Source organism: Anabrus simplex, chromosome 9, assembly GCF_040414725.1.
Source record: "Anabrus simplex isolate iqAnaSimp1 chromosome 9, ASM4041472v1, whole genome shotgun sequence".
Taxonomy (NCBI): domain Eukaryota; kingdom Metazoa; phylum Arthropoda; class Insecta; order Orthoptera; family Tettigoniidae; genus Anabrus; species Anabrus simplex.
Genome location: NC_090273.1, coordinates 23,740,497 through 23,766,456, shown reverse-complemented (window position 1 = coordinate 23,766,456; position 25,960 = coordinate 23,740,497). Strand labels below are relative to the sequence as shown.

Here is a 25,960-nt window from a genome sequence, read left to right as displayed (position 1 = left end):
TTGGTCTTGTCATACGAATGACTGCCTCTTACCGAAGATGGTGCCTAGTGTTGATCTTTTATTTTTGAAAGCCATATTGCTCTTCTTGTAATGTTGTCCTTTCCACCTTTCTTCTCATTCTTTTTTCTTGTACCTTTTCAGATATTTTTTCTACCTATAGTGCTATGATGATGATGATGATGATGATGATGATGATGATGTGTGTGGCCTCCGAAGAGGCCTGGTGCAGGTCTTTTGAGTTGACTTGTGCATCTGTGAGGATGGGGCCCTATCTATGATGAATTCTAATGATGAAGACAACACATACACCCAGCCCATGAGCCATTAGAAATAACCAATTAAGGTTAAAATCCCCAACCCGGCTGGAAATTGAACCTGGGACCATCTGGACCAAAGGCCAGCACGCTAACCATTTAGCCATGGAGCCGGATTCTATTGTGATGAATTTATATAAACACAAGTGCACATACTTAGGTGCAATAAAATGAAAGTGATTACTGAAAAATGATAAGATGGTGACAGACATCTGTTGATGCTCCTGATATCTTATTCTAGATTGATCATGGAACCTTGAGCTTGCTTCTTGCTGCCCACTACTTTCTCCAGCCTTTATGTATAATCAATCAATCAATCAATCAATTAATCAATCAATCACCATTGATCTGCATTTAGGACCATCGCCCAGGTAGCAGATTCCCTATCAATTGTTTACCCAGTTTTTTCTTAAATAATTTCAAAGTACAGTAGTTGGAAATTTATTGAACATCTCCGTTGGTGAAGTATTCCGGTTCCTATTTCCTCTTCCTATAAACAAGTATTTGTCCTGATTTGTCCTCTTAAATTCTAACTTTATTTTTGTTTTATGATCTTTTCTACTCTTAAAAATTCCTCTCAAGCTTACTGATGTCATTCCAAGCCATCTCTCCACTGACAGCTCGAAACATTCCACTTAGTCGAGCTGTTCATCTCTCTCTTCTAAGCCTTCCCAGCCCAAAGGTTGCATATTGATGATGTCTTTGTCAATCTTTGCATTGGCTTGAATTACTGACCCAGGGTATTGGTCAGTATTTGTTGTTATTACACCTCCATTTCTTATTTGTATTCCATCAACCATCCACTCATGGAAAAATTGCAGTGTAGGTATTCTATTTTATTTCTGCTTATTTTAAACACATTTCTTTCCCACACATCCTGCCAAATATTATTTACCCCATTTTAATGCGGATGTAATTTTTGTTGTTGCAAAGTGCCCAAGGGCTTAATAACTGTAAGAAATAAAGTGATTTAAAGTGAAAACTAAATATATTGATTTATTATGGCAGTTTGATTCTCTTATTTTTACTTATTTTTGTTCAGCAAAATATAATTAATATCCTACATTTTTGTATGTGATAATGTAATGGGAAGATTGAGAATGTTTGAAACATGATGCCCCTTATCTATTTCCAGCTCCAGCAAGTTCAGATATCAGGTGACTGTCTGCACACTGTGAGATCAACTGCATCATGCAACTGAATGTTGCAATATTTCTCTGGATGGTTGTGATGGAGAATGGAAAGAAACTGCTATAATTTTCTGTATTAATGAAGAAAGACCGTGGCTTGGACTTGATAACCTTCATTCATAAAATTCATTCTTTTGCGAATATTGTGATTTTTCATATATTTCATCTATTTGAGAACATTTTAAACTATTTTTGAGATTCAGAAGCTCTCTGTGAAAGGCAGGATAGCTAAGATATTTCTCATTTCTCTGTGTTCCTTTTACATAAGTGTCTTAACAGGTGTGCAAGAATGTTACTAATTAGTGGTAAAGAAAATACAAGAATGTTACCATTAAGTGTAAAGAAAGAATAGGGTGAGAAGTAAGTAGGTTTAGCTAATGGATACCTACATTCTGAGAGCCATGGAAAAGAAGAAATTAGAATCTAAAACTCAGTAAAACTAAAAATCAATTATTAACATCCTAAGAACCATATTGTTATAATGTTTTGTGTTAGGGAATCTTTCTTGTAGTGCAGGGAGAGGTAAACTTAATGTGCCAGGGAATTCATGGGCTGGAGCAGGTTGTATGTGATGGACATTGCACGCGGCCTCTCAGAGGAGAGTTGTAATATGATGCATTCTAATAATATCCCTAATTATTAATTTAAGGTACTGAATGTTTTGTCATACTTTTACTCAGTATGTAAGAAAATATACAAATAAGAGGTCACTTTAAGAACAAAGTTTCTTTCAGACATATTTGTGTATTAAAGTTTCTTTCCTACATATATTTGTATTGACTATGATGGACATTTTATTTGTATATTTTCTTATACTATACAGTCAGTACGGAACAATTCACGCATGAAATTCGTACATTGAAACTCGCTGCACTTCTTCTCAGCTAATATCTTGTTCAAGAGCCTAAGGAATGCGAGGATTGATCCTGTACAGTTTCTGTTTGAGGATACCCCAAAGTCAAGTCAGGCAGAATTCATTTCAGAAATCGCTTTCTCGTACCACGAATGGATTCTGTTTTCTGCCACCTCATAATCAACCACACCACAGTACTTTTTGATGGCCAAGGGGCATCCCGATAGCATCTGCAAAAAAATACGTAAACATTTTTCATACAACTTTTTTCCTTAAAATATACATCTCAACACAAAGTATTCATTGTCATCTTGCATATCACATTCTCATTCTATCACACCTTATGTATGGCTGGCTTTTAGGAGAAAGTTTCTCTCATTTCTCATAGAATCTCGTATACTTGGCCTGATGAACACCAGCTGCTGGTTATACAGGACCAATACAGAACGTGAATCTCTTTTCCCAGTGCATTAGGTTTGCCTTGTCCTATATAGTGTAAGAGTATTGGATCATATGGTAGCTATGTGCAAATATAGATTATGTTAGGTTAACAATCTTTACGGCATCAACTGGAAGTAGAGAATCTGGCCAAGAAGAAGAAAGCATGCATCTGGCACATTTTAAGTTCACTGCCAGGTTTGCTTGTGAAGTACGGCTTCTTGGCATCTGTATGAAGGAAGTGAATTTATTATTTCTTTACAAATTATACAGTATTTTGTGTGGTTTATGTGGCTGTTACTCATTGTAATATTGATTTGTGAATTTAATGTTAATCTGTTTTAATTGAAATTAGAGTTACAAACTTTCCTTTTTTAAAGTTAAAATCGAACAGATTGAGTGAAAACAAAGTTGCAGACCTCAAAAGATATATAAGTATTGTAATTAATGAGTATCATGGATCTAGTCATCTGTCATACGTAACAATAATTGATTGGATTGGCTCGGCTTAGTTTAAGAGACATGTCAATGCCTTGTGTCTCATTTTGTATTGAGGGATAAGTAGGGGTGAAGTAGGTAAAGACAGTAATTCCATGAAAACTAATAAAGGAAATGCCCTAATCATCGGCACTTTAAAACTGAGATCAGAAGTTGATTGGAAGAAATATTATAGATGGTATGAATGTGAGGGAATCTGGCGCAGTAATGTGGAAGCAATGGTATATTTTCCTTATGGTATTTTGGAAGGGTCCTGTACAACAGCCCACTCCAGATATAAGATTTAATCAGTCGTTCCTTTAATCTCGTGCTCATTCTGGAGTTATTCTGCAGCTTTCATCTCCTTCTGAAAGCTTCCTTTGCCGTCCAATCCTTGCTCTTTAAAATTTCCAGTCCCCTGCCACACTAGTGCCAGTATATTTAAATTCTTGCAATTCTTCTATGCTGCACAGTTATGTAGAAGCAATGTTATATTTTCCTTGTGGAATTGTGGAAGGCCTCTATCTTATATCATCACTTGGGGAAGTATAACAATATTTGATCATCATCAGTATTCTGCACAATTGCAGGTCCAATGTGCTATGTCTTTTTCTGTTGTTCCCTATCTCATTCAGACGTCAAGCTGACCATCAGTATGGATACCTTGTGGGAAACCTGAGGTTACCAGGCTGGCGAAGGAGAGATGAACCGGTCCAGGCAGGGGAAACCCAGCAACCACTGCAACGAGCAGTAGTGGGATGGCACATGAGGAATAGGCAAGAGCAGGTCCAACAGAGGGATAAACGGAATGTGGATCAATAAAGGAACAGCCATAAAGCTGTTTGTCATCTATAATTTTAGTAGGCACACTTAATGAGAATGAAGTAGAAAATAATGATGGAGCATACCCTGCTGTTCTTCTCTATCCAAAGCCTCCAATGTGATTATGTGGAGATAAATCTGTAAGGGTTTGATCCATCATGTCAGTACTTCTTCTTGTGATGTAGTTCTGTGGACCTTGCCCTCAGCAAATCCAAATCTTTACTGCAAACATAAATGTAAGTGTTGAATACATGACAGCAAAGCGAGTACAATGCCAGCTCGTAAGTTAGGTTCAGACATAGGAGCTTGGCATAAAACTAAAATAGTAACACCGAGCAATTGGCTGTGCAGTTTGGGTCAGGCAGTTATCAGCTTGCATTCAGGAGATAGTGGGTATCCCATTTTCACACCAGGCAGATGCTGGGGCTGTACCTTAATTAAGGCCACAGTCACTTCCTTCCCACTCCTAGCCCTTCCCTATACCATCGTTGCCATAAGACCTGTCTGTGTCAGTGCCACGTAATGCAGGAAACATTCAATATTTAAGTATTATGGTATATTTTGTCAGATTTAGGCAGCCTATCATTGTAGGAAGTACAGGTAAATAAAATTGTCCTCATTCCCTCATATGCCTTTGCTGGCGAGATGTAGTGTTTACAGTGTACTATATCTTCTGGTATGGGCTATATCAAATTTGTTACTTTCATTGACCTGTCTGTCTCAGTCTCATCCTTGGCTTTGACAATATGAAAGTGACTGAGGTATGAGTGATGCTAGTAATACAATTCCTTATGCAGCCAGTCCCTGTTATGAATGGTGTGAAAATATCACTCATAGGGTCGGTTGGTGCATGCATTTCAGTGGGCTTGGCAGACTGATATGTAATAGCAACTGTTGGCTCAGTGAGGAGAGCAACGGGAAACTACCTCACTCCTCATTTCCCTAATACGCCTCTTCAGTGCCGCCTAGGCTATTTATGACAGCTGTTGGCGGAGCTGCAGAGGATCAAACCAGTCTTTGGGCTGAATGCCCAACATACATACATACATTCCCTCATTGCCTTGAATTTTTCTTGCTTTCTGAGTTTGTGCCACCTTTGTGCTGTGTTTAATTTACGTCGGAGTAATTTTTCTTGTAGTCGTTGCGGCATAACAAGAGAATCTGAGAATCCTGAAATCTGTTGTTCTCTCTCCAAAGCCTTTGGAGTGGTTACTCGAAGAGAACTCTCGTAAGAGGCCATTCACCATGTCTGTACTCATCCATCTGATCGAGTTCCGTGGACCTTGCTCGTGGCAATCAACTTTTGAAGAATACTTTCTTGGCAAATTTATTGAGTGCTTCGATGGAAAAATTGCATAACTCAACTTAATGCACTTGTGAGATATGTGCAGTGAAAGTTATTGTAACTTTATTAAAGATGTAGAGCACACACATCAAAACTACAGTACTTTAGAGGATAGAAAGGATATGTAAAAATACTGCTGCAAATCAGCAGTGTCACGAAGTGTTACAATCAGTCTGTGTTAACTTACGAACTGAAGACAGCAATACAGGCCTATGTATGATAACTCATACTCTGTTTCATCTTCAGTAAATTCAATATTTTCATACTCACTTGTCATTTACCATTGTAGTGTTCTTGTAAAATTCATTGTAAACGGGAGAAATGGTGGCAAAAGTTTCAGTAGGTCATTGTTCTTGGGCAGCTTGATGCAATGGCCGCTGGGGTACGTAGGAATGTATGAGATCACACGGCTGCTGTTTTGGCATATCGACTTGGACATTCGGCAACAGAAGACTTCTTTAATGTTTGTGCGATCCACTTATATATTGCTCCCCTTTACTTCTACACACCGAGCTCGATAGCTGCAGTCGCTTAAGTGCGGCCAGTATCCAGTAATCGGGAGATAGTGGGTTCGAGCCCCACTGTCGGCAGCCCTGAAGATGGTTTTCCGTGGTTTCCCATTTTCACACCAGGCAAATGCCAGGGCTGTACCTTAATTAAGGCCACGGCCGCTTCCTTCCACTTCCTAGGCCTTTCCTATCCCATCGTCGCCAAAAGACCTATCTGTGTCGGTACGACGTAAAACAAATAGCAAAAAAAAAAAATTACTTCTACACATTTTTTGTTTATTCTTCACCCACTCATGGGGCTTTCATGATTGTTTTTATGCCCTACCTGTAATCAACTTCATTTTGCTACACATCAGCAATTTCACTGATTACGGGCTTGATGCTCAGACTGGCTGGGATATGACTGTATTCCACTGGGATTGTAGTGTTTACAGTGCATTGTGCCTTCTGGTATGGGCTAGAATAAATTGTTTATTTTCATTGGCCTGTCTCAGTCGTATTCTTGGCTTTGACAATATTGAAAGTGACTGTGGTATGAGCAATGCTAGTAATATCATTCATAGGGTCAGTTGGTGCGTGCATTTCAGTGGGATTGGCAGACTGATATGTGAGCAACTTCAGACTCAGTGAGGAAAGCAACGGGAAACTACCTCACTCCTCATTTCCCTAGTATGCCTAGGCCATCTATCACAGCTGTTAACATAGCTGTGGAGGTTCAGACCAGCCTTCGGGCTGAATACCCAACATACAGAATGCAGCAGGTGGTTGTGCAGAACAATACACTTAAGATCACGATCAAACAACACATCCCACCTCAACAGCAGATTTCTCAGCTTGTTTCTAGGTAGCAGTACAGTACATTTGTCTTAAAAATCCCAGTTAGATGGTGAGTTGGGATCTACCATTTTTCCACTGAGTACTCGATTGCTAGCCGTCCAGAAACTTTCTGTGTGATTATAATCAGCATTATGACATTTGCCTGGATGCTACTCTAACCTTGCAAAATGCTCCTGTTGTTAAATGTGGCAGATTATTTATTTTATCTGATAGTTACACTTAAATTACTGATTCAGTCATAAAAATACAGATCAATAAGAGCAGATGATCAAATTATGAAATAAGGCAGATTTTTAAAATCAGCTGTGAGCACATCGATTACATCACACTTCATAAAACAATTGAAGAATAGGAAAGTAAACAAATTGCCCTTAATGCATTGATAGATATCTGATGGAATCCACTGGTTGTCATCAGATTCATTGAGTTTCATGTGCAATTATTCCGATCAGCTGATAAATTTGAGGTTGCATTTAATGTCAAGTGAGATGTTAAAAAAAATACCAATATTTTGTAATAACAGGCAATATACAGGCTGTGTATTATTAGAAATGGAGTATGTACTGTATTTGTGAAGAAATTAAATTTTTCGTTTGAGTCGGAAACTTCTTCGGAAAGTGATACAGATGTTTGCTTAATACATTGAAGAAGCGAAAGGGGCATATTAAGAAATCAAACTGTACCACTTCCATAGTTCCAAAATGTCATAAAATTTATTTCAAACAACATTTCAGGCTATTGGGAGGTTTGTAATAAAAACAATTGAACACCAAATTATAAATAATCATATAGTCTACCCATGTCATGTTGTAGGCTACAAATGTAAGCAGGAAACCAGTGAATGGTCCCTTTATTCAGCTGTCATCGCAAACTTATCATAACAATTTGTGATGTCAGATGTATTCAACGTTGTAAACAACCGATAAATATCCCACTAGCTTCAAAAACACACCTATATTTTATGGTTGATTCAGGAGGTGTTTGTAGTCTAAATGCTGCTAATTTTGGCATTAAAGTTGAGGAAACAATGACTTGTGACGAAATGCAGATTTATATCTTTCATGTCAGGGAGTAAGAGTATAGGTCCCGTTATATCGGATCCTCATACGGTAGTGCAAGTCACTGGTTGAATTTCCAACAGTTAGCAGAAGAAAACAATTATTAAAAAATGAAAATACAGTTTTATGAAATATATTAATGTAGGCCTATTCATTTCAATATAATTGTCTCTGATTTTAAAACTTCAAATGTATGTCCCGAAATTCATCAGCAACATGAACAGTTCCAACTTTTAGCCAGGTCTTTTGGAAACATAAGCATCTCTACTGTTTTCTGTCTGCTCACATTCTGTCCTAATTTTTTTCCATTCGTGTCCTCTGGCCTCTATACCCTCCTTAACTCCTTGCATCCATCTGTCTCTTGGTCTTTGTCTAAGTCTCCCTCCTTTTATTTTCATATCCTTCTTGGCAATCTCTCCCCATGTGCCCATAGCACTAGAATCTTGACATTTTTGTCCCTTTAACATCTGGCTCCATGGCTAAATGGTTAGCATGCCGGATTTTGGTATAAGGAGCCTTGGGTTTAATTCCCAGCCTGGTTGGGGATTTTAACCTTCATTGGTTAATTCCGATGTGTGTGTGTGTGTGTGTGTGTGTCATCATCATCATCATTATTATTATTATTTGTCTCACTTATTTATTAACATAATGTTAATTATTATTGTTTAAGTTTTGCCATACAGAATAGCTCATTTCATGAATACATGTTTGTCCATAGTTAACAAGGAACATTTCCCTCATTGAGGTATCTAAAGTGCAATGGTTTTTTAATGTTTAGTATAAGCTCAGTAAAAGCTGCTAATGGAAAAACCTTGCCCATATAAGAATAATGGAAAGTATACTTTTGGATGGGGTGAATATCATCTGCTTGTGAATAGAAAGATGATCTTTGGGAGGTATAACTTGCACAGGGTATTACAAAAACAACACAAAAAGTACGTACGAGTTACAGACTTTCCAACGTTGTACATGAAGTATTGGTATTAGCCTTACTTGGCTCATCCCATGTTGAGTAGCTGTTGCAATGTTGGTGTACCAGTAGTGCTCAGGAAGTACTCGGAATGTCCACCGTGCAACTGAATGCACACCGAACCTGCTCCTCATTTTCTGACACTGAACGTTTGAGGCATTGCAGCCATTCATTGACAACCTTGTTTTGCTGGTGAAGTACTGTAATGTCTGTAACAGCATGCCTGACTCCAAACTTGATCCTATGAATTATCTCCCCATTATACCTAATAACTAAAACAAGCTTAGCTCATAAATGATCAGTCGTGGGGCATATGTTGACTATTGTAGGGCATATGTTTTATGTTATTTTGTGCTGTACTATGTTTCCCTTGATTACTTCCCACAAGTTTGGGAAAATCCTGTATTTCACAAAACGATCAAAGCAGATTCTAACTTGCACCATAAGCAGCGAATGAAGAATGAGTCACTGCACTGATCACTCCATCTAAAATGAGTTAACTCCTTCAATGAAGTAAACAGTTCACAGTGATCATATTTGTGCAGTTTGGAGATTCCATATGCATTAATCAAGATCGGTTGTACATATCGTTCTGAATGATTTACTAAACCAAAGGAGTTTTGAACTTTGATGATCAGAACAAGAATTTGTTCTTCATTTCCTGCTCATAGTGTAAGTAAGAATATTCTGTGATCCTTTTGAGAAGTGTAACTCCAATTTGTTCTGAGTGATTTCTGACAGAAGAGTAGAGTTTCAAAAATGTTGCAAAGTTTGGGCTGGGACGACTTGGGAGAAAGGAGATGAGCTGCTTGATTAAGTGGTATGTTCCAAGCTGTCAGTGGAGAGATGGCGTGGAATGACATTAGTAGATGAATGAGTTTGAGTGGTGTCTTTAAAAGTATGAAAGATCACAATATGATAATAAAGTTTGAATTCAAGAGGACAAATTAGGGAAAATATTCATTTATAGGAAGGGGAGTTAGTGTTTGGAATAACTTACTAAGGGAGATGTTCAATAAATTTCCAGTTTCTTTGCAATCATTTAAAAAAAGGCTAGGGAAACAACAGATAGGGAATCTGCCACCTGGGCAACTGCCCTAAATGCAGATAAGTGAGATTGATTGATTGATTGATTGATTGATTGATTGATTGATTGATTGATTGATTGATTGATTGATTGATTGATTGATTGATTGACCTTATCCAGAGATAATGTTACCATCTAGAGAAGATTTTCCACTAACAGCTAACTGTGCACGTGAGTTAGACAGTGTGTGGTGCTTTCATTGACATCATCACCATTGTACTTTCTCAACGTCCAAGTCAGATAGGTTCCTCGACAGTTTATTCACTTTCTTCGTTTCATTGACGGATTTCTGAACATTGTGTTGACTACTTTTCCATCCATTTTATTTTAGTGGAGTCTAAGGGCATATATATATATTTTAAAACAACGAAATTGCTGAAAATGTCTACTACAAGCTAGAATGTATATACAAATTTTTTAATAAGCTTCCTTCAAATAACACAGAATCCTACATCAGACAGACCTCTTCATCAGTCCTGTTCACAACAATACCAATGTAAAACTTGAGGAAAATTGTATCTCCATAAATGCTGTCTGTTTTATATGGATTTCATTTGTATCTAGCTTTTTGTATTACTGGGTTGATGCAGAAGTCGGTAACATTTGCATATAAGTTGGCACCGGTGAGAGAGCTGGCAGCTTTTTTTATCATTTGTCGCTTGGAGTTCCTTTGCTGTGCTAGTGGATATTCTTTAAATTTTGCTGCTCTGAAGAAGGTAAAGTGTTAAAAGAATGGTCGAAGTACCAAACAGCAAAAATGAACATTTCAGACAAATTCTTCCGTTCGAGTTTAACGGTGGAGCAAAGGGAGCTCAGACCATTTGCATGGGGATGATGCTATTTGGGAGAGGATGGCACAAAAATGATTTCTTTATTAAAAGATATGGAAGGATGCTTTTTTATTTTTTTGATGAAGATGATCTTCGAACTTGTCTTGTTGACATCTTCCATGCCAAACCAGTGAATTACTTCAGGCGTGGAAAAAAATAATTGTCCTACCGATGGCAGGAAGTCATTAATAATGGGGAACATTATATTACCGATGATGATTAGTGACACTAGTGTGTAGATTGTATCACAATTGTATTCCATTATTTCAAATGTGCAACAATATTACACGTCTTGTCATACCTAAAACATACGGATTTGTGCATCAGACTCTAAATAAAATTATTTTGTCATGGCTGATTGGCTTTTAGTATGGTTTTAAATAATTGAGTTTATTGAATTTAAACCTTAGAATTCATATTTAACTTTAGAACTTAATTTAGGATAAGGCTTGGTATTTTGTAAATTACTGGATTAATTTATTTCAAAATCTCGATAAGATATGTTTAAAGCAGAGATATGGAGTGCAGAGAACTATTATATTTTTAAATATATATTTTAATATTTGCAGTTGAAGTTGTTTTTATTGAACCCATTTCTCTTGTTTATTCCTTGCTTGATCCATTATATTAATATAAATAATAATAAATAATGTTAGTGGCATTACGTTCAACTAACTACTTTTATGCTTTTCGGAGACGATGGAGTATGTACTCTGCTCTCGTCGTACTATCAGCATGTTCCCAGCATTTAAAGAACGTTGTTTACACACAAGCACCGGATAATCCCGACCAGTTGCGGCAACTCATCACAGACACTGCCGAGTAATTACACCTGGAATGCTTCAGCGTGCATGACGATCTCGTGGACACCAGGCCCGAATCTGCATAAAACTAAACAGTCATCACATCGAGCATTTCCTGCTATGACAGAGCGGTTGTGTTCCTATTATTTCTGGTCAATATGTGTCCACCCTGTTAACTAATTAGCCCTTCTTACGGCCACATACCCATTCATTCACACACAATTTGCATGAAAGCGGGTATTGAACTTACATTACATGCAGTACGTATTAAATAAATATGTCAAAAATATGGAATCTTCGCCCCGGACTCGAACCTCCCACCTCACACGTAAGACCCCTCCACTGCGTCTTCACCAACTGTGCTACGGTTTCGTATGGCATACTGTGCAGCTTATAGCATGTATTAGGTTTACTGCGGTCACAATATCAATTCAGTGTTTCGTTGCGTGTCAGGTTCATATGATCTAGAAGGCACATGCATGCCTTCCCGTGTTTAATGCGAGTATAATGCTATGGCATCCTATCATGGTGAGGCAGTAAGCACCAAGCTATCCGGTTGTGTTGTCTGAGCATACCAACTGGGCAGATGTTTTCAGGATAGAATTAATATTGTGGTTTGTATAAAACTACATTGGAAGGGACAGCTGAATCACGTGGTATACTGTATAAGAACATATAAAGGTCCAATAATACTGCCTTGAGGAATTCCCACATTAATGATTAGCCTGCGATCACTTGTGTATATTTTTGTCACGCCATCGCTGCCATAGTAGAATTTATCTAACACACACTGATTGAAATTACTTTTGTTTAAGTGAGATGAACAATAATGTGTGGAGCGTTCATGCATGTACTATATGGGACACTGGAATTGGAATTCCTGTCATCAACTGAATAATTGTCCTGAACATTTTCTTCTAACTACATCAATATCAGTTTTTCCGACATAACTCTGTGAATAAAATAAATTTCATCGTAAAGTCTGTATTGTCGTACGTATACTTTAAGGTTAAGTTTCAATATTCCACCTTTACAATACCATAAGTTTATTGTTTATTTTTTTAAACAACATTATTAAATAATACGGGACATGTTTCGTCTAACTTGTAGACATCATCAGCCGTAAGATATTCAAGAAAAAGCTTTAAAAAGGACAAGGACAGAACAAACACAATAAAATAAATCGGTTGTCGAACACGTCAATCAAAATAGCGAGGATGTTCCAGATTGTTCCAAGTACAAACAATGAAATCCTGTTGATGAAAAGAAACTTAAATTCACACACATGAGAACGATATAGTAAAGCTTGTTGTTAAAATTCTTCTTGAGTGTGCCGTTGATATGCAGCAATCAGGTGCATCGGCAAAAGCTGATAATAAAGTGTATAATGTTAAATAAATAAACAATAAACTTATGGTATTGTAAAGGTGGAATATTGAAACTTAACCTTAAAGTATAACTATGTGAATCACAAGAGAAAATCTTCGCTGTATTACTGGTTATCCTCATCATCAGGGGCATACACAGAGTATGGGAGCATATCCCCCCAAATGTCTGATTTGTCATCCCCCTCCCCCTATGGGCAGTCCTGGAGCAAGTTACTACATAAGGCAGTCTATACTTACATTCTCCATCCCCTACCTGCAGATTATTTTCTGGGTATGCACTGGTCAGCATAATCATAATTATTTTCACTATGAAAGGAGGGAAATAACACATCATTGGAGATAAAATTATGTGGACTTACCCATCACACACAACACAGATCGGAAGTTAGACAACACAACACAACCATACTGATAAAGAATTTGCGTCATGTTCATCTTACTAGAAAGTGATTGCACATAGCACGTCACAGCACTGATTAACTTCAACTGATGCCAGACCGTGATTGTTGCTATCTTAGCTGTGTGAGCAGAACCTGACGCCATCACTCCCGCAGTAAATTTTATCCAACAAGCTGCACGGGTGTTTGGAAATTTGCTTGTTTTCAGCCTAATGACAAAATATGGGAATGTCTGGAAAGAAGGAATGTACCAGTATGTCTTACCAACAAGGTGAAAATGTTGTACAACCACTGCCAGAGCTGTATCCAGATAGTGGATGGTTATTCTGACTGGTTCACTACAAATAAAGCAGTGCAACAGGGCAGCACTTTGTCACCTCTCCTGTTCATTATGGTGATGGATGAAGTAATGAAGAGAGTGAAGAATGAATCTAATGAGGACTTCGCAGATAATGTAGTGATTTGGGGAGGAACAGGAGAAGAAGTTCAACAGAAATTAAACAGTTGGAACCAGCAGTTTAAGCAGATTGGCCTAAAAATCAGCTACACAAAAACAGTAGTGATGCCAGTCAGCAGGCAAGCCTTTTACAGTAGGTTACATCCAATGGGATAGTGAGAAACTAGAAAACGTTAACCATTTAACCATTTTCAGTATCTTGGTAGTATTGCTCGAGACTGATGAAAAGCATCCTGATGAACACAAGAACACGTACCATACAAGAAACCAGAGAAGCATCACAAATGGTTCTGCACATACCATACAGATCGCAGTTCAGAGGAGATCAGCCAAGGCTATTGGTGATAGAGATCTCGTTAGACAGCTGAATGTGGATTTTCAACGAGCTGCAAGGGAGACAGCATTGTGTGTGTGTTCGCAGTTTTACGATGTTAGGAGGGGGGAATAGGGGCGGGCCGAGGCGGCGCGTGTGGATCGCGCATAGTAAGTTATTGACACAGATAAATCAACCCTAGAAAATTGCTGGTATTTCTCACTCGCCAGAAGCCCACGGGGAGGGGATGGTAAAATTATTTTGTTCAGCTAAATCAGAATGTATTGAATTGATCCATTATTTATTAGGCCAATTTCCATTCTTTTTGCACAGTTACTAAGTTGAAAATTAAATGATGCTGATCAAGATATAAATAAAAAAATGACTTTGCAGCCCTGATGAGAAATATTTGTCTATGGCTAGACCAGTGTTGAAGTCTTCTAAGGGTGGTCCATTTAATGCCAGTTGTGTGACATCTCCCAATGTAGTGATGTCCAGAGAAAGTCTCTGCTTACTTTTTACGAAACTGATTCTTTATTCACAAGATACTGTTGTTACACGACTCCTTAGAACACTCTGTTCAGCTTGCCAGAGTGCTCAGGAAACTTGTGTACAGTTTTTAAGAGTTCGCCTAGCCCCTTAGAAGATATTTGCCCTTCTTTAAACAACTTCTTTAGTTGAAGCCATTCTGATAGACAAAAAGGAAACTTTTCCCCTGGCAAAATGCTTATGATCATGAATGTGTCTTTCAATAAATGAAAATCAAATATTAATAACGAACAATTTATTTGCATCATTTCACAGAGCATCTTTGGCGACCAAGGCAAATGGTAACGACTAATGTGACATCACTGACGGTACGTTCGCCTCCGTGGCCAAATGGTTAGCGTGCTAGCCTTTGGTCACAGGGATCCCGAGTTCGATTCCCGGCAGGGTCGGGAATTGTAACCGTAATTGGTTAATTTCGCTGTCACGGGGGCTAGGTGTATGTGTAATCTTCATCATTTCATCCTCATCATATCGTGCAGGTCGCCTACGGGAGTCAAATCAAAAGACCTACATCTGGTGAGCCGACCTTGTCCACGGACACTCCCGGCACTAAAAGCCATACACAATTTCATTTTTTTTTACTGATGGTATACTTTCTATTTCAGCACAATCTATACAAATCCACAGCCACAGTATATTTGGCGACCACGGCCTACGGTAACGACGGCTGTGATGTCATTCCCATCACGCATTTTGTAGCGTTACACAAATTTTCGGATGACTCCCCAGCCATAAGACCTATTCATAACAAAAATACTCATGTATGCCGCTGGCAATAAAAAAAAGCATGCCAAATGGGAGACACAAGAATTCAAGAACGTGGCACGTGATGCCTACTTCATTCTCAACTTTATCGAAGCAGCACTAAATAGGGCGAGTTAGCCGTGCGGTTAAGGACGCGCAGCTGTGAGCTTGCATTTAGAAGATAGTGAGTTCGAACCCCACTGTCGGCAGCTCTGAAGATGGTTTTCCGTGGTTTCCCATTTTCATATCAGGCAAATGCTGGGGCTGTACCGTAATTACCGTCACAGCCGCTTCCTTCCCACTCCTAGGCCTTTCCTATCCCATTGTTGCCACAAGACCTATCTGTGTCGGTGCGACGTAAAACAAATTATAAAAAGTGGCACTTCAGTAGTGAACTGCGTTCTTGATCATCTAGTTACGAGTTGATATGTATTCTTCCTTCCCGTGAGACGAGCTTGTGAGGACAATTTCTTCGTCACCCTTATACTTCGAGCATTTCTGTTTCTGGGAACCTGTGGAGTCAGAAAGGAATTATCACACGCTTTATCCTTCAGGGGGGAGCAATAACTCTATCACTTCCACTGGTACCGACATTGACGTCCGTAAGTGTGACAACAAATATACACTATAAATTGAGGATAATTATATCCACCTTTTCAATACAAAAATAATGTGACGTCATTAACACATCACATATTTATTACCTTTCAAACATTGGGACCGGTTTCGGCATTATTTGTATGCCATCATCTTAGTTATTCTTACGCTAATACATAGTATATATATCTCTCTTCTTAGGTCCATCTTGGATCGAGATATTTCTAGAACCTCAAAGACCTCGAATGTAATGGTCCAAGAAAGTTCACCAGTCCACTTCTATCAAGTCGATCTACATTTTAAGAACATTAGCATAAAAGACGGAATATTACATATACGAACATTGCTCAACGACATTATATTACGAAATAAGAAATTTATTCAATCCAAAATCCACCTAAAACAGAGTGAACCTGTAATCAATTCTAAGAGGAACTGTTTTGCTCACTGTATATCTTCACTGAAAAAGGGGACCTCTATAATGGACAAATAATGTTTTAAAGTTTAAAATATCAGCCGAGTTTATCATTTTATTCGACTTGTTATTAAATAACCAAACTATATTAACGCAAGATATAGAATTACTAAAGACTTATAATGTAACTTATCCCCATACCGAGTACAAATAGGTCACTGTTTCCAATCTGTCAGTAGGCGATTTCATTTCATTTTAATGCATGTCAATTTAGTATTTTTGACCAAACAAATGTAATATTATCTTTAACGCCTAGTAGTTGAACAAGGGGAGTGTGTATGTGGGGATCTTCAAAAGGCAGAAGTATTCAGTCAGCAGTATGCAATGATTGTTGATTACAAGGATAATGTCCAGATAGAGGAAGTGGCTAATGCTAAAGAAGTATTAAATTTTATATATGATAACAATGATATTTACAATAAGATACAAAAGTTGAAAACTAGAAAAGCAGCTGGAATTGATAAGATTTCTGGGGATATACTAAAGACAATGGGTTGGGATATAGTACCATATCTGAAGTACTTATTTGATTATTGTTTGCATGAAGGAGCTATACCAAATGAATGGAGAGTTGCTATAGTAGCCCCTGCATATAAAGGAAAAGGTGATAGACATAAAGCTGAAAATTACAGGCCAGTAAGTTTGACATGCGTTGCATGTAAGCTTTGGGAAAGCATTCTTTCTGATTATATTAGACATGTTTGCAAAATTAATAACTGGTTCGATGCAAAGCATTTCGTGTTTAGGAAAGGTTATTCCACTGAAGCTCAATGTTTAGGATCTCAGCAAGATATAGCAGATATCTTGGATTCAGGAGGTCAAATGAACTCTATAACGATTGACCTTTTCTAAATTAGGGTGGATCATGGGAGACAACTGGCAAAAATGATTGCAATTGGACTATACAAAAGGGTGACTGAATGGGTTGCTATATTTCTAGAAAATAGATCTCTGAGAATTAGAGTAGGCAAAGCTTTATCTGTCCCTGTAATGCAGTAATTAAGAGGGGAATTTCTCAAGGCATTAATACTGGACCTTTATGGTTTCTTATATATATAAATTATGTGATTAAAGAAGTGGAATCAGAGATAAGGCTTTTTGCAAATGATGTTATTCAGTATAGAACAATAAATAAGTTACAAGATTGTGAGCAAATGGAAAATGACCTCAATAATGTTGCGAGATAGCCAGCATTCAATGGTATGATTATAAACAGGGTTAACAGTCAGGTTGTGAGTTTCACAAATAGGAAAAGTCCTCTCAGTTTAATTACTGCGTTGATGGGGTGAAAGTTCCTTTTGGGGATCATTGCAAGTATCTAGGTGTTAATATAAGGAAAGATCTTCATTGGGGTAATCACACAAATTGGATTGTAAATAAAGGGTACAGATCTCTGCACATGATTATGAGGGGTTTGGGGATTGTAGTAAGGACGTAAAGGAGAGGGCATATACGTCTCTCGAGTATGGTTCCAGTGAACGGGACCCTCACCAGGATTACTTGATTCAAGAACTGGAAAAAATCCAAAGAAAAACAGCTCAATTTGTTCTGGGTGATTTCCGACAAAAGAGTAGAGTTACAAAAACATTGCAAGTTTGGGTTGGGAAGACTTGGGAGAAAGAAGACGAGCTGCTCAACTAAGTGGTATTTTAAAGTTGAAGAAATATTAATGTTTATTTAATTCCACCTATTCAATACATGAAGAGTGATTTTAATTAAGAATTAAATCTTATGAATAAAATTATAGGGACATGTTTTGCCCCTTTTTTAAGGGCATCTTCAGCCTTAATCTCAAACAGCAGGCATGTGGCAAGTGACTTAAGAGCCAGCTCCAACTTTCCAAGGCTAAGTTGCATCATCCATAGGACCTTCCAAACTTTCTACCATAAATAACTTGTATATGAATTATGATACGAATAACTTCGCTGTACACACCATTTTAATATCTCCAATACCACCAAGTGTCATTAAAATCCACCTCGGTTTAAGGAAGTTATTGAAAGAAATGAAACAGCTTAAATCTACATGACTTCAAAAGAGATAAAGTGGTTCAACCAATTCAATAGAAGGAAAATAAGAAGTGTAGTGTTACATTCTTATTTGATAAAAAGCGGTACTGGTTTCGACCACTAATCTGGGTCATCATCAGCCGATTAAATAAAAATATAAAAACAATGCATAGGAAAACAAAAAGTAAAGGATAAGTTTTCCACTAAAAGCCATTCACGAAGCACTATAACACAATAGGGATTAGCACTGCGTGATGTAAGATCCTAAAATCCAGAAGAAGTCGAAGATCAGTCATTTATATGAAGCAAGGTGCAAGTTCTTGAAGAGCAGCACAACATACGTAATGTCCGGCACTGTGCTTCAAAATGTTTATGAGAATTGGTGAACAGTTCAGTGAACAAGCCTGCAAATACTGCTAGGCGTGAAGTTATAATACGATTTAATAAATTTGAAGTCCTAAAATAGTGTAGAAGTCGAAGATAAGTCACTTAAATGAAGTAAGATGTAAGTTCTTGAAGAGCAGCACAACATACGTAATGTCCGGCACTGTGCTTCTAAATGATGATGAAGCTTGCTGAATAATTCAATGATCAAGTCTGCAAATGCTTCTAGATGCAAAAATATATAATATCATTTAATATAATTGAAGTATATATTAATGTATATAGGATCTTGTAGATTCTTCAGAGATTTCTGATATGAGACTTTGAGTGGCTTCAGATGATCTTGATATGATTTTGATGACCTTGAAAAGCCTCTGATGACCTTGAAATCACCTAGAGGAGCTTCAGATGACCTTTATGAGCTTCAGATCGAACTTGATATGACTTTTAGGTGCTCCGAATGACCGTCAAATAACCTTGAGGGGCTTCAGATGACCTCTATGCCCTGTAGGGGCATTAGATTACCTTGAAATAACCTTGAAGGGTATTCAATGATCTTGATATTACCTTGAGGGGTATTCGATGACCTTGAAATGACCTTGACGAGCTTCAGATGGCCTTGAATTGACCTTGAGGTACTCTATATGACCTATTTGATTGTGTTATTGTTTAGTTTTATGTAGCTTGTAAATTTCCCTGGTTTGCTTGGGTTTGGATATGTTGTTATTTTTCTGCATTATAAAGAACGATTAGGTTGTACACTCTAAGATCTGGAGGAAAATAAATATGACATGATAACTTGAGTGGCTTCAGATGACTTTGATATGACTTTGAGTGGCATTTGATGACCTTGAAATGACCTTCAAAAGCTTCAGATGACCTTGAAATCACCTGGAGGAGCTTCAGATGACTTTGATGAGCTTCAGATGAACTCATTATGACTTTTAGGTGCTCCGAATGACCATGAAATAACCTTGAGGGGCTTCAGATGACCTTTATAACCTGGAGGGACATGACATAACCTTGAAATGACCTTGAGGGTCAACAGATTACCTTGATATTACCTTGAGGGGTATTCGATGACCTTGAAATGACCTTGACGAGACTCAGTTGACCTTGATGAGCTTCAGCTGATCTCGATATGAACTTGAGGTGCACCAGATGATCTTGAAATAACATTGAGGGGCTTCAGATGACCTTGACGGGCATAAGATGACATTGAAATTACATTGAGGTGTACCAGATGACCTTGATATGACTTTGAGGTCCACCAGATGACCTTGACATGACCTTGAGGGGCTCCAGATGACACTGATATAATCTTGAGCAGCCTTTACATCTTTGAGGAGCTTCATATGACCTTGAAATGACCTTCAGGTGCTCCAGATGAGCTTGAAATAACAATGAGGGGCTTCAGATGACCTTGAGGGGCAATATATGACTTTGAAATCAAATTGAGGGTGTACCAGATGATCTTGATATGATATTGAGTTGCACCAGATGATCATGATATGACATTGAGGAGCTTCAGATGACATTGATATAACCTTGGGGAGCTCAAGTGACCTTGAAATAATCTTGAAGAGAGTGACATGACCTTGAAATGACCTTAAACTGCACCAGATGATATTCATATGGCCTGGAGGTGTTACAGATGACCTTGAAATGATCTTAAGGGACTTTAGATTACCTTGAGGGGTAATCGATTACCTTGAAACGACCTTGTGGAGCTTCGAATGACCTTGAAATGACCTTGAGGCGCTTCAGATGACATTGATATACCCTTTGGGAACTCAGGTGACCTGGAAATGACCTCCAGGAACTTCAGATGACCTTGAATGTCCTTGAGGGTCTTCATATGACCTTAATATTACATTGATATGATTATGATGACCTTGAAATGACCTTGAAAAGCCTCAGATGACCTTGAAATCACCTAGAGGAGCTTCAGATGATCTTTATGACCAGTAGGGACATTAGATGACCTTGAAATGACCTTGAAGGGTATTCAATGATCTTGATATTACCTTGAGGGGTATTCGATGACCTTGAAATGACCTTGACGAGCTTCAGATGGCCTTGAATTGACCTTGAGGTACTCTATATGACCTATTTGATTGTGTTATTGTTTAGTTTTATGTAGCTTGTAAATTTCCCTGGTTTGCTTGGGTTTGGATATGTTGTTATTTTTCTCCTTGAAATAACCTTGAGGAGCTTCGTATGACCTTGAAACGACCTTGAGGTGCTGCATATAACTTTGATGAGATCCAGATGACCTCGATATGACGTTAAGGAGCTTCGGATGACATTGATATAACCTTGAGGTACATCAGATGCCCCTGTTATGTCCTTGAGAGTTATTCGATAACCTTGAAATGAGCTAGAGGAGCTTCAGAGACCTTGAAATCACTTTAGCTGCTCCATGTGGGCATGATGATGACCTTCATAAATAATCTTGAGTTGTTTCAGGTGACATTGAAATAACATTAAGGGGTCGTTGATGACCTATATATTACCTTGAGGGCATCAGATGACCTTTATATGACCTGCAGTTGCTCCAGATGACCTTGAAATCACCTTAATGGGCTCCAGATAACCTTGATATTATCTTGAGGGGTATCTGATGACCTTGACGAGCTACGGATGACCTTGAGATTCTCCATATGACTTTCATGAGCTTCAGATGACCTCGGTACGACCTTGAAGTGCTCCAGATGACCTTGAAAAAATATTGAGGTGTGTCAGATGACCTTGATATGAGATTGAGGGGTATTCGAAGACCTTAAAATGACCTTTAGGAGTTTCAGAAGACCTTGAAATGACCTTAGGTGCTCCATATGACCTTAATGAGCTTCAGATGACCTCGATATGACCTAGAGGTGCTCCGAATGACATTGAAAAAGCATTGCGGGGCTTCAGATGAGCCCCTGATATGACCTTACGAGTCACCAAATGACCGTGGTGTGACCTTGAGGTGCACCAAATGACCTTGAGAGACCCAGACGGCTTTGATATGACTTTCAGGTGCTCCATATGACCTTGAAATGTCCTCAAGGTGTGCCATATGACCTCGAAATGATCTTAAGGAGACCGAGATGACCTTGATGACTTTTAAGTGACCTCTATATGACGTTGATGTGCCCCAGTTGACCTTGAAATAATCTTGAGGGACTTCAGTTGTCATTGTATGACCTTGAGGATCATCAGACGACCTTTATATGACTTTGAGGGGCTTCAGATGATCTTGACCAGCTTCAGATGACCTTGATATGACCTTCAGGTGCTCCAGATGACCTCGAAATGACCTTGAGGGGCTTCAGATTACCTTGATATGACCTTGACGATCTTCATAGGACCTTGGAATGACATTGAGGTGCTCCAGATGGCCTTGAAGTGCTCCAGATGACCTTGATATGACTTTTAGGAGCTTCAGTTGGCCTTGAAATGACCTTGAGGAGCTTCCGATAATGTTGACGAGCTTCAGGTGCCCTTGATATGACCTTCAGGTGCTCCAGATGACTTCGAAATGACCTTGAGGGTCTTCAGATTACATTGATATGACATTGAGTGTCGCCGGTGACCTTGAAATGACCTTGAGGAGCTTCGCATGACCTTGAAATGGTATTGAGGCGCTCCAGATGGCCTTGAGGCGCTCCAGATGACATTTATATGACCTTGAGGAGCTTCAGATGACTTTGATATGACCTTGAGTGTTCCCAAATGTCCTTGGTATTATCTTGAGAGGTATTCGATGACCTTGAAATGACCTACAGGAGCTTCAGATGACCTCGAAATGAGCTTTAGGTGCTCCATATGACCTTGATGAGCTTCAGATGACCTAGATATGACCTTGAGGTGCTCTGGATGACATTGAAATAACATTGAGGGGCTTCAGATGACCTCACATGATCGCGATGGCTTGAAATGACCTTGAGGTGCACCAGATGACCTTGATATGACCTTGAAGTTCATCAGATGATCTGGATATAACCCTGAGGAGCTTTATATGAATTTCATATTGCGTTGAGGAGTATTCGATGATCTTGATTTAACCCTTAGGAGCTCAGGTGACCTTAAAATGACCTCAGGAGCTTCAGATGACCTTGAAATGACCTTGAGGTGCTTCAGATAACCTTCATATTGCCTGAAAGTGCTCCAGATGTCCTTGAAATGACCTCGAGGGGCTTCATATGAATTTGAAATTACATTGAGGAGTATTCGAAAAACTTGAGACGACCTTTAGGAGCTTCGGATGACCTTGAAATAATCCTACAACAGATGACATTGAAATGACCTTGATATAGCTTTGAGAAAATCGGATGGCCTTGAAATGACCTTGAGGAGAATCATATGGCCTTGAAATGACTCTGAGGTGCTCCAGATGACCTTCATATGTCTTGAGGAGATTATCTTGATATGACCTTGACAAGCTTCGCTCCAGATGGCCTTAAGGCGCTCCAGATGACCTTAATATGATCTTGGGGAGCATCAGATGGCCTTGAAATGACCTTTAAGAGCTTCAGATAATGTTGACGAGTGTCGGATGCGCTTGGTATGACCTTCAAGTGCTCCAGATGACCTTGAAATGACCTTGAGGGGCTTCAGATTACCACCGATGACCTTGAAGAGCTTCGAATGGCCTTGAAATGGCATTGAGGCGCTCCATATGACCTTGATAAGATCTTGAGAAGCTTTAGATGGCCTTGATATGATCTTGAGTGTCTACAGATGACCCTGGTATTACCTTGAGGAATATTCGATGACCTTGAACTGACCCAGAGGAACTTTAGATGACCTCGAAATGACCTTGAGGTGCTCCATATGACCTTGATGAGCTTCAGATGACCTCAATATGACCTTGAGGTGCTTCGGATCCCACTGGTGTCTGGTTGGCCATTTTGTTCTGTACTTAACATTTCCTCAACACGTACTAAGTGAACGTAACACGACCTAATAGGTTGAAAGTCGATTTCGATTACATTGAAATAACATTGAGGGGCTTCAGATGACCTTGATATGAACTTGAGGTGCTTCAGATGACCTTGAAATAACATTGTGGGGCTTCAGATGACATGAACGCGATGGGCATCCGATGACCTTGAAATTACCTTGAGGTGCACCAGATGACTTTGATATAAATTTGAGGTGCTTCATATGACCTTGATGAGCTCCAGATGACCAAGCTATGACATTGAGGTGCTCCATATGACCTTGATGAACTCCAGATTACCTCGCTATGACATTGAGATGTTCCAGACGACCTTGAAATAACATTGAGGGGCTTCAGATGACCTTGATATGACTTTAAGTGTCATTCGATGACCTTGAAATGACCTCGAGAAACTTCAGTTGACCTTGAAATCACCTTGAAGTTTTCCAGATGACCTTGATGGGCTTCAGATGACCTCGATATGATACTGAGGTGCTCCAGATTACCTTGAAAGATCATCGAGCGGCTTCAGATGACCTTGATATGACCTTGAGTGGAATTCGATGACCCTGAAATGACCTTGAGGAACTTCAGATGACTTTGATAATTCTTTGTGCGGTATTCGATGACCTTGAGGACCTTCAGATGGCCTTGAAATGGCCTTGAGGTGCTCCATATGACCTTGATAAGCTACAGATGAACTCGATATGAACTTGAAGTGCTCCATATGACCTTGATGAGCTTCAGATGCCCTTGATATGACCTTGAGAGGCATCAAGACGACCTTCAGTGTCTTTGAGGGGCTTCAGATGACTTTGACATGACCCTGAGTGTCATCGATGACCTTGAAATGACCTTGAGGAGTTTCAGATTATCTTGAAATGACCGTGAGGTGCTCCAAATGACCTTGAGGAGCTACAGATGACCTTGAAATGACCGTGTGGTGCTCCGGATGACCTTGATATGACCTTGAGGGGTACCATATGACCTTGATAACCTTGAGGATCTTCTGATGAACTTGATTGGCGTCAGATGACCTTGGTATTACCTTGAGTGGTATTCGTTGACCTTGAAATGACCTAGAAGTGCTTCAGATGACCTTGAAATGACCTTCAGATGCTCAATATGACCTTGTTGAGCTTCAGATTGTGCAGCCCGATGAGAAATATTTGTCTATGGCTAACCAGTGTTGAAGTCTCCTAATGGTGGTCCATTCAATGCCACTTGCATGATGTCCAAGGAAAGTCTTTGCTTACCTTTTACGAAACTGATTCTTTATTCACAAGATATTGTTGTTACACGACTCCTTAGAACACTTTGTTCAGCTTGCCAGAGTGCTCAGGAAACTTGTGTACAATTTTTAAGAGTTTGCCTAGTCCCTTTGAAGATATTTGCCCTTCTTTAAACATCATCTGTAGTTGAAGCCGTTCTGATAGCAAAAAAGGAAACTTTTCCCCTGGCAAAATGCTTATGATCATGAATATGTCTTTCAATAAATGAAAGTCAAATATTAATAACGAACGACTTATATCGTATCATAGAGCATCTTTGGCCACCAAGGCAAACAGTAACGACTAATGTGACGTCACTGACTGTACGTCCGGCTACATGGTTAGAGTGCTAGCCTTTGGTCACAGGGGTCCCGAGTTCGATTCCCAGCAGGGTCGGGAATTGTAACCATAATAGGTTAATTTCGCTGGCATGGGGCTAGGTATGTGTAGTCTTCATCATTTCATCTTCATCATGACGTGCAGGCCACCTACGGGTGTCAAATCAAAAGACCTGCATCTGGCGAGCCGAAGTTTTCCTCGGACACTCCCGGCATTAAAAGCCATACACCATTTCATTCTTTTTTACTAGCGGTACACTTTCTATTTCAGCACACACTATACAAATCCACAGTCGCAGTATATTTGGCGACCACGGCCTACGGTAACGACTGCTGTGACGTCACTTCCGTCACGCATTTTCTAGCGTTACACAAATTTTCGGATGACTCCCCAGTCATAAGACATATTTATGGCAAAAATATTAATTTATACCACCAGCAATAAAAATAAACATGCCAGATGGGAGACACAAGAAATCAAGAACATGGCACGTGGTGCCTTGCCTACTTCATTCTCAGCTGTATCCAGGCGGCACTTCATCGGGCGAGTTGGTCGTGCAGTTAGGGACGCGCA

General features: G+C 39.1%; 1 protein-coding gene across 1 annotated transcript in view; it reads left to right on the top strand.

Moving 5' to 3' along the window:
• The window catches only part of Tbc1d15-17 (TBC1 domain family member 15/17), a 115,687-nt gene extending 104,396 nt beyond the window's left edge, over positions 1–11,291 (top strand). Inside the window, exon 12 of the mRNA XM_067154061.2 lies at positions 1,450–11,291. Within this exon, the coding sequence (XP_067010162.2) occupies positions 1,450–1,475 (26 nt within the window). The 3' untranslated portion in view covers positions 1,476–11,291. The remainder of the gene's footprint in view (positions 1–1,449) is intronic.
• The last annotated feature ends 14,669 nt before the right edge of the window (positions 11,292–25,960 follow it).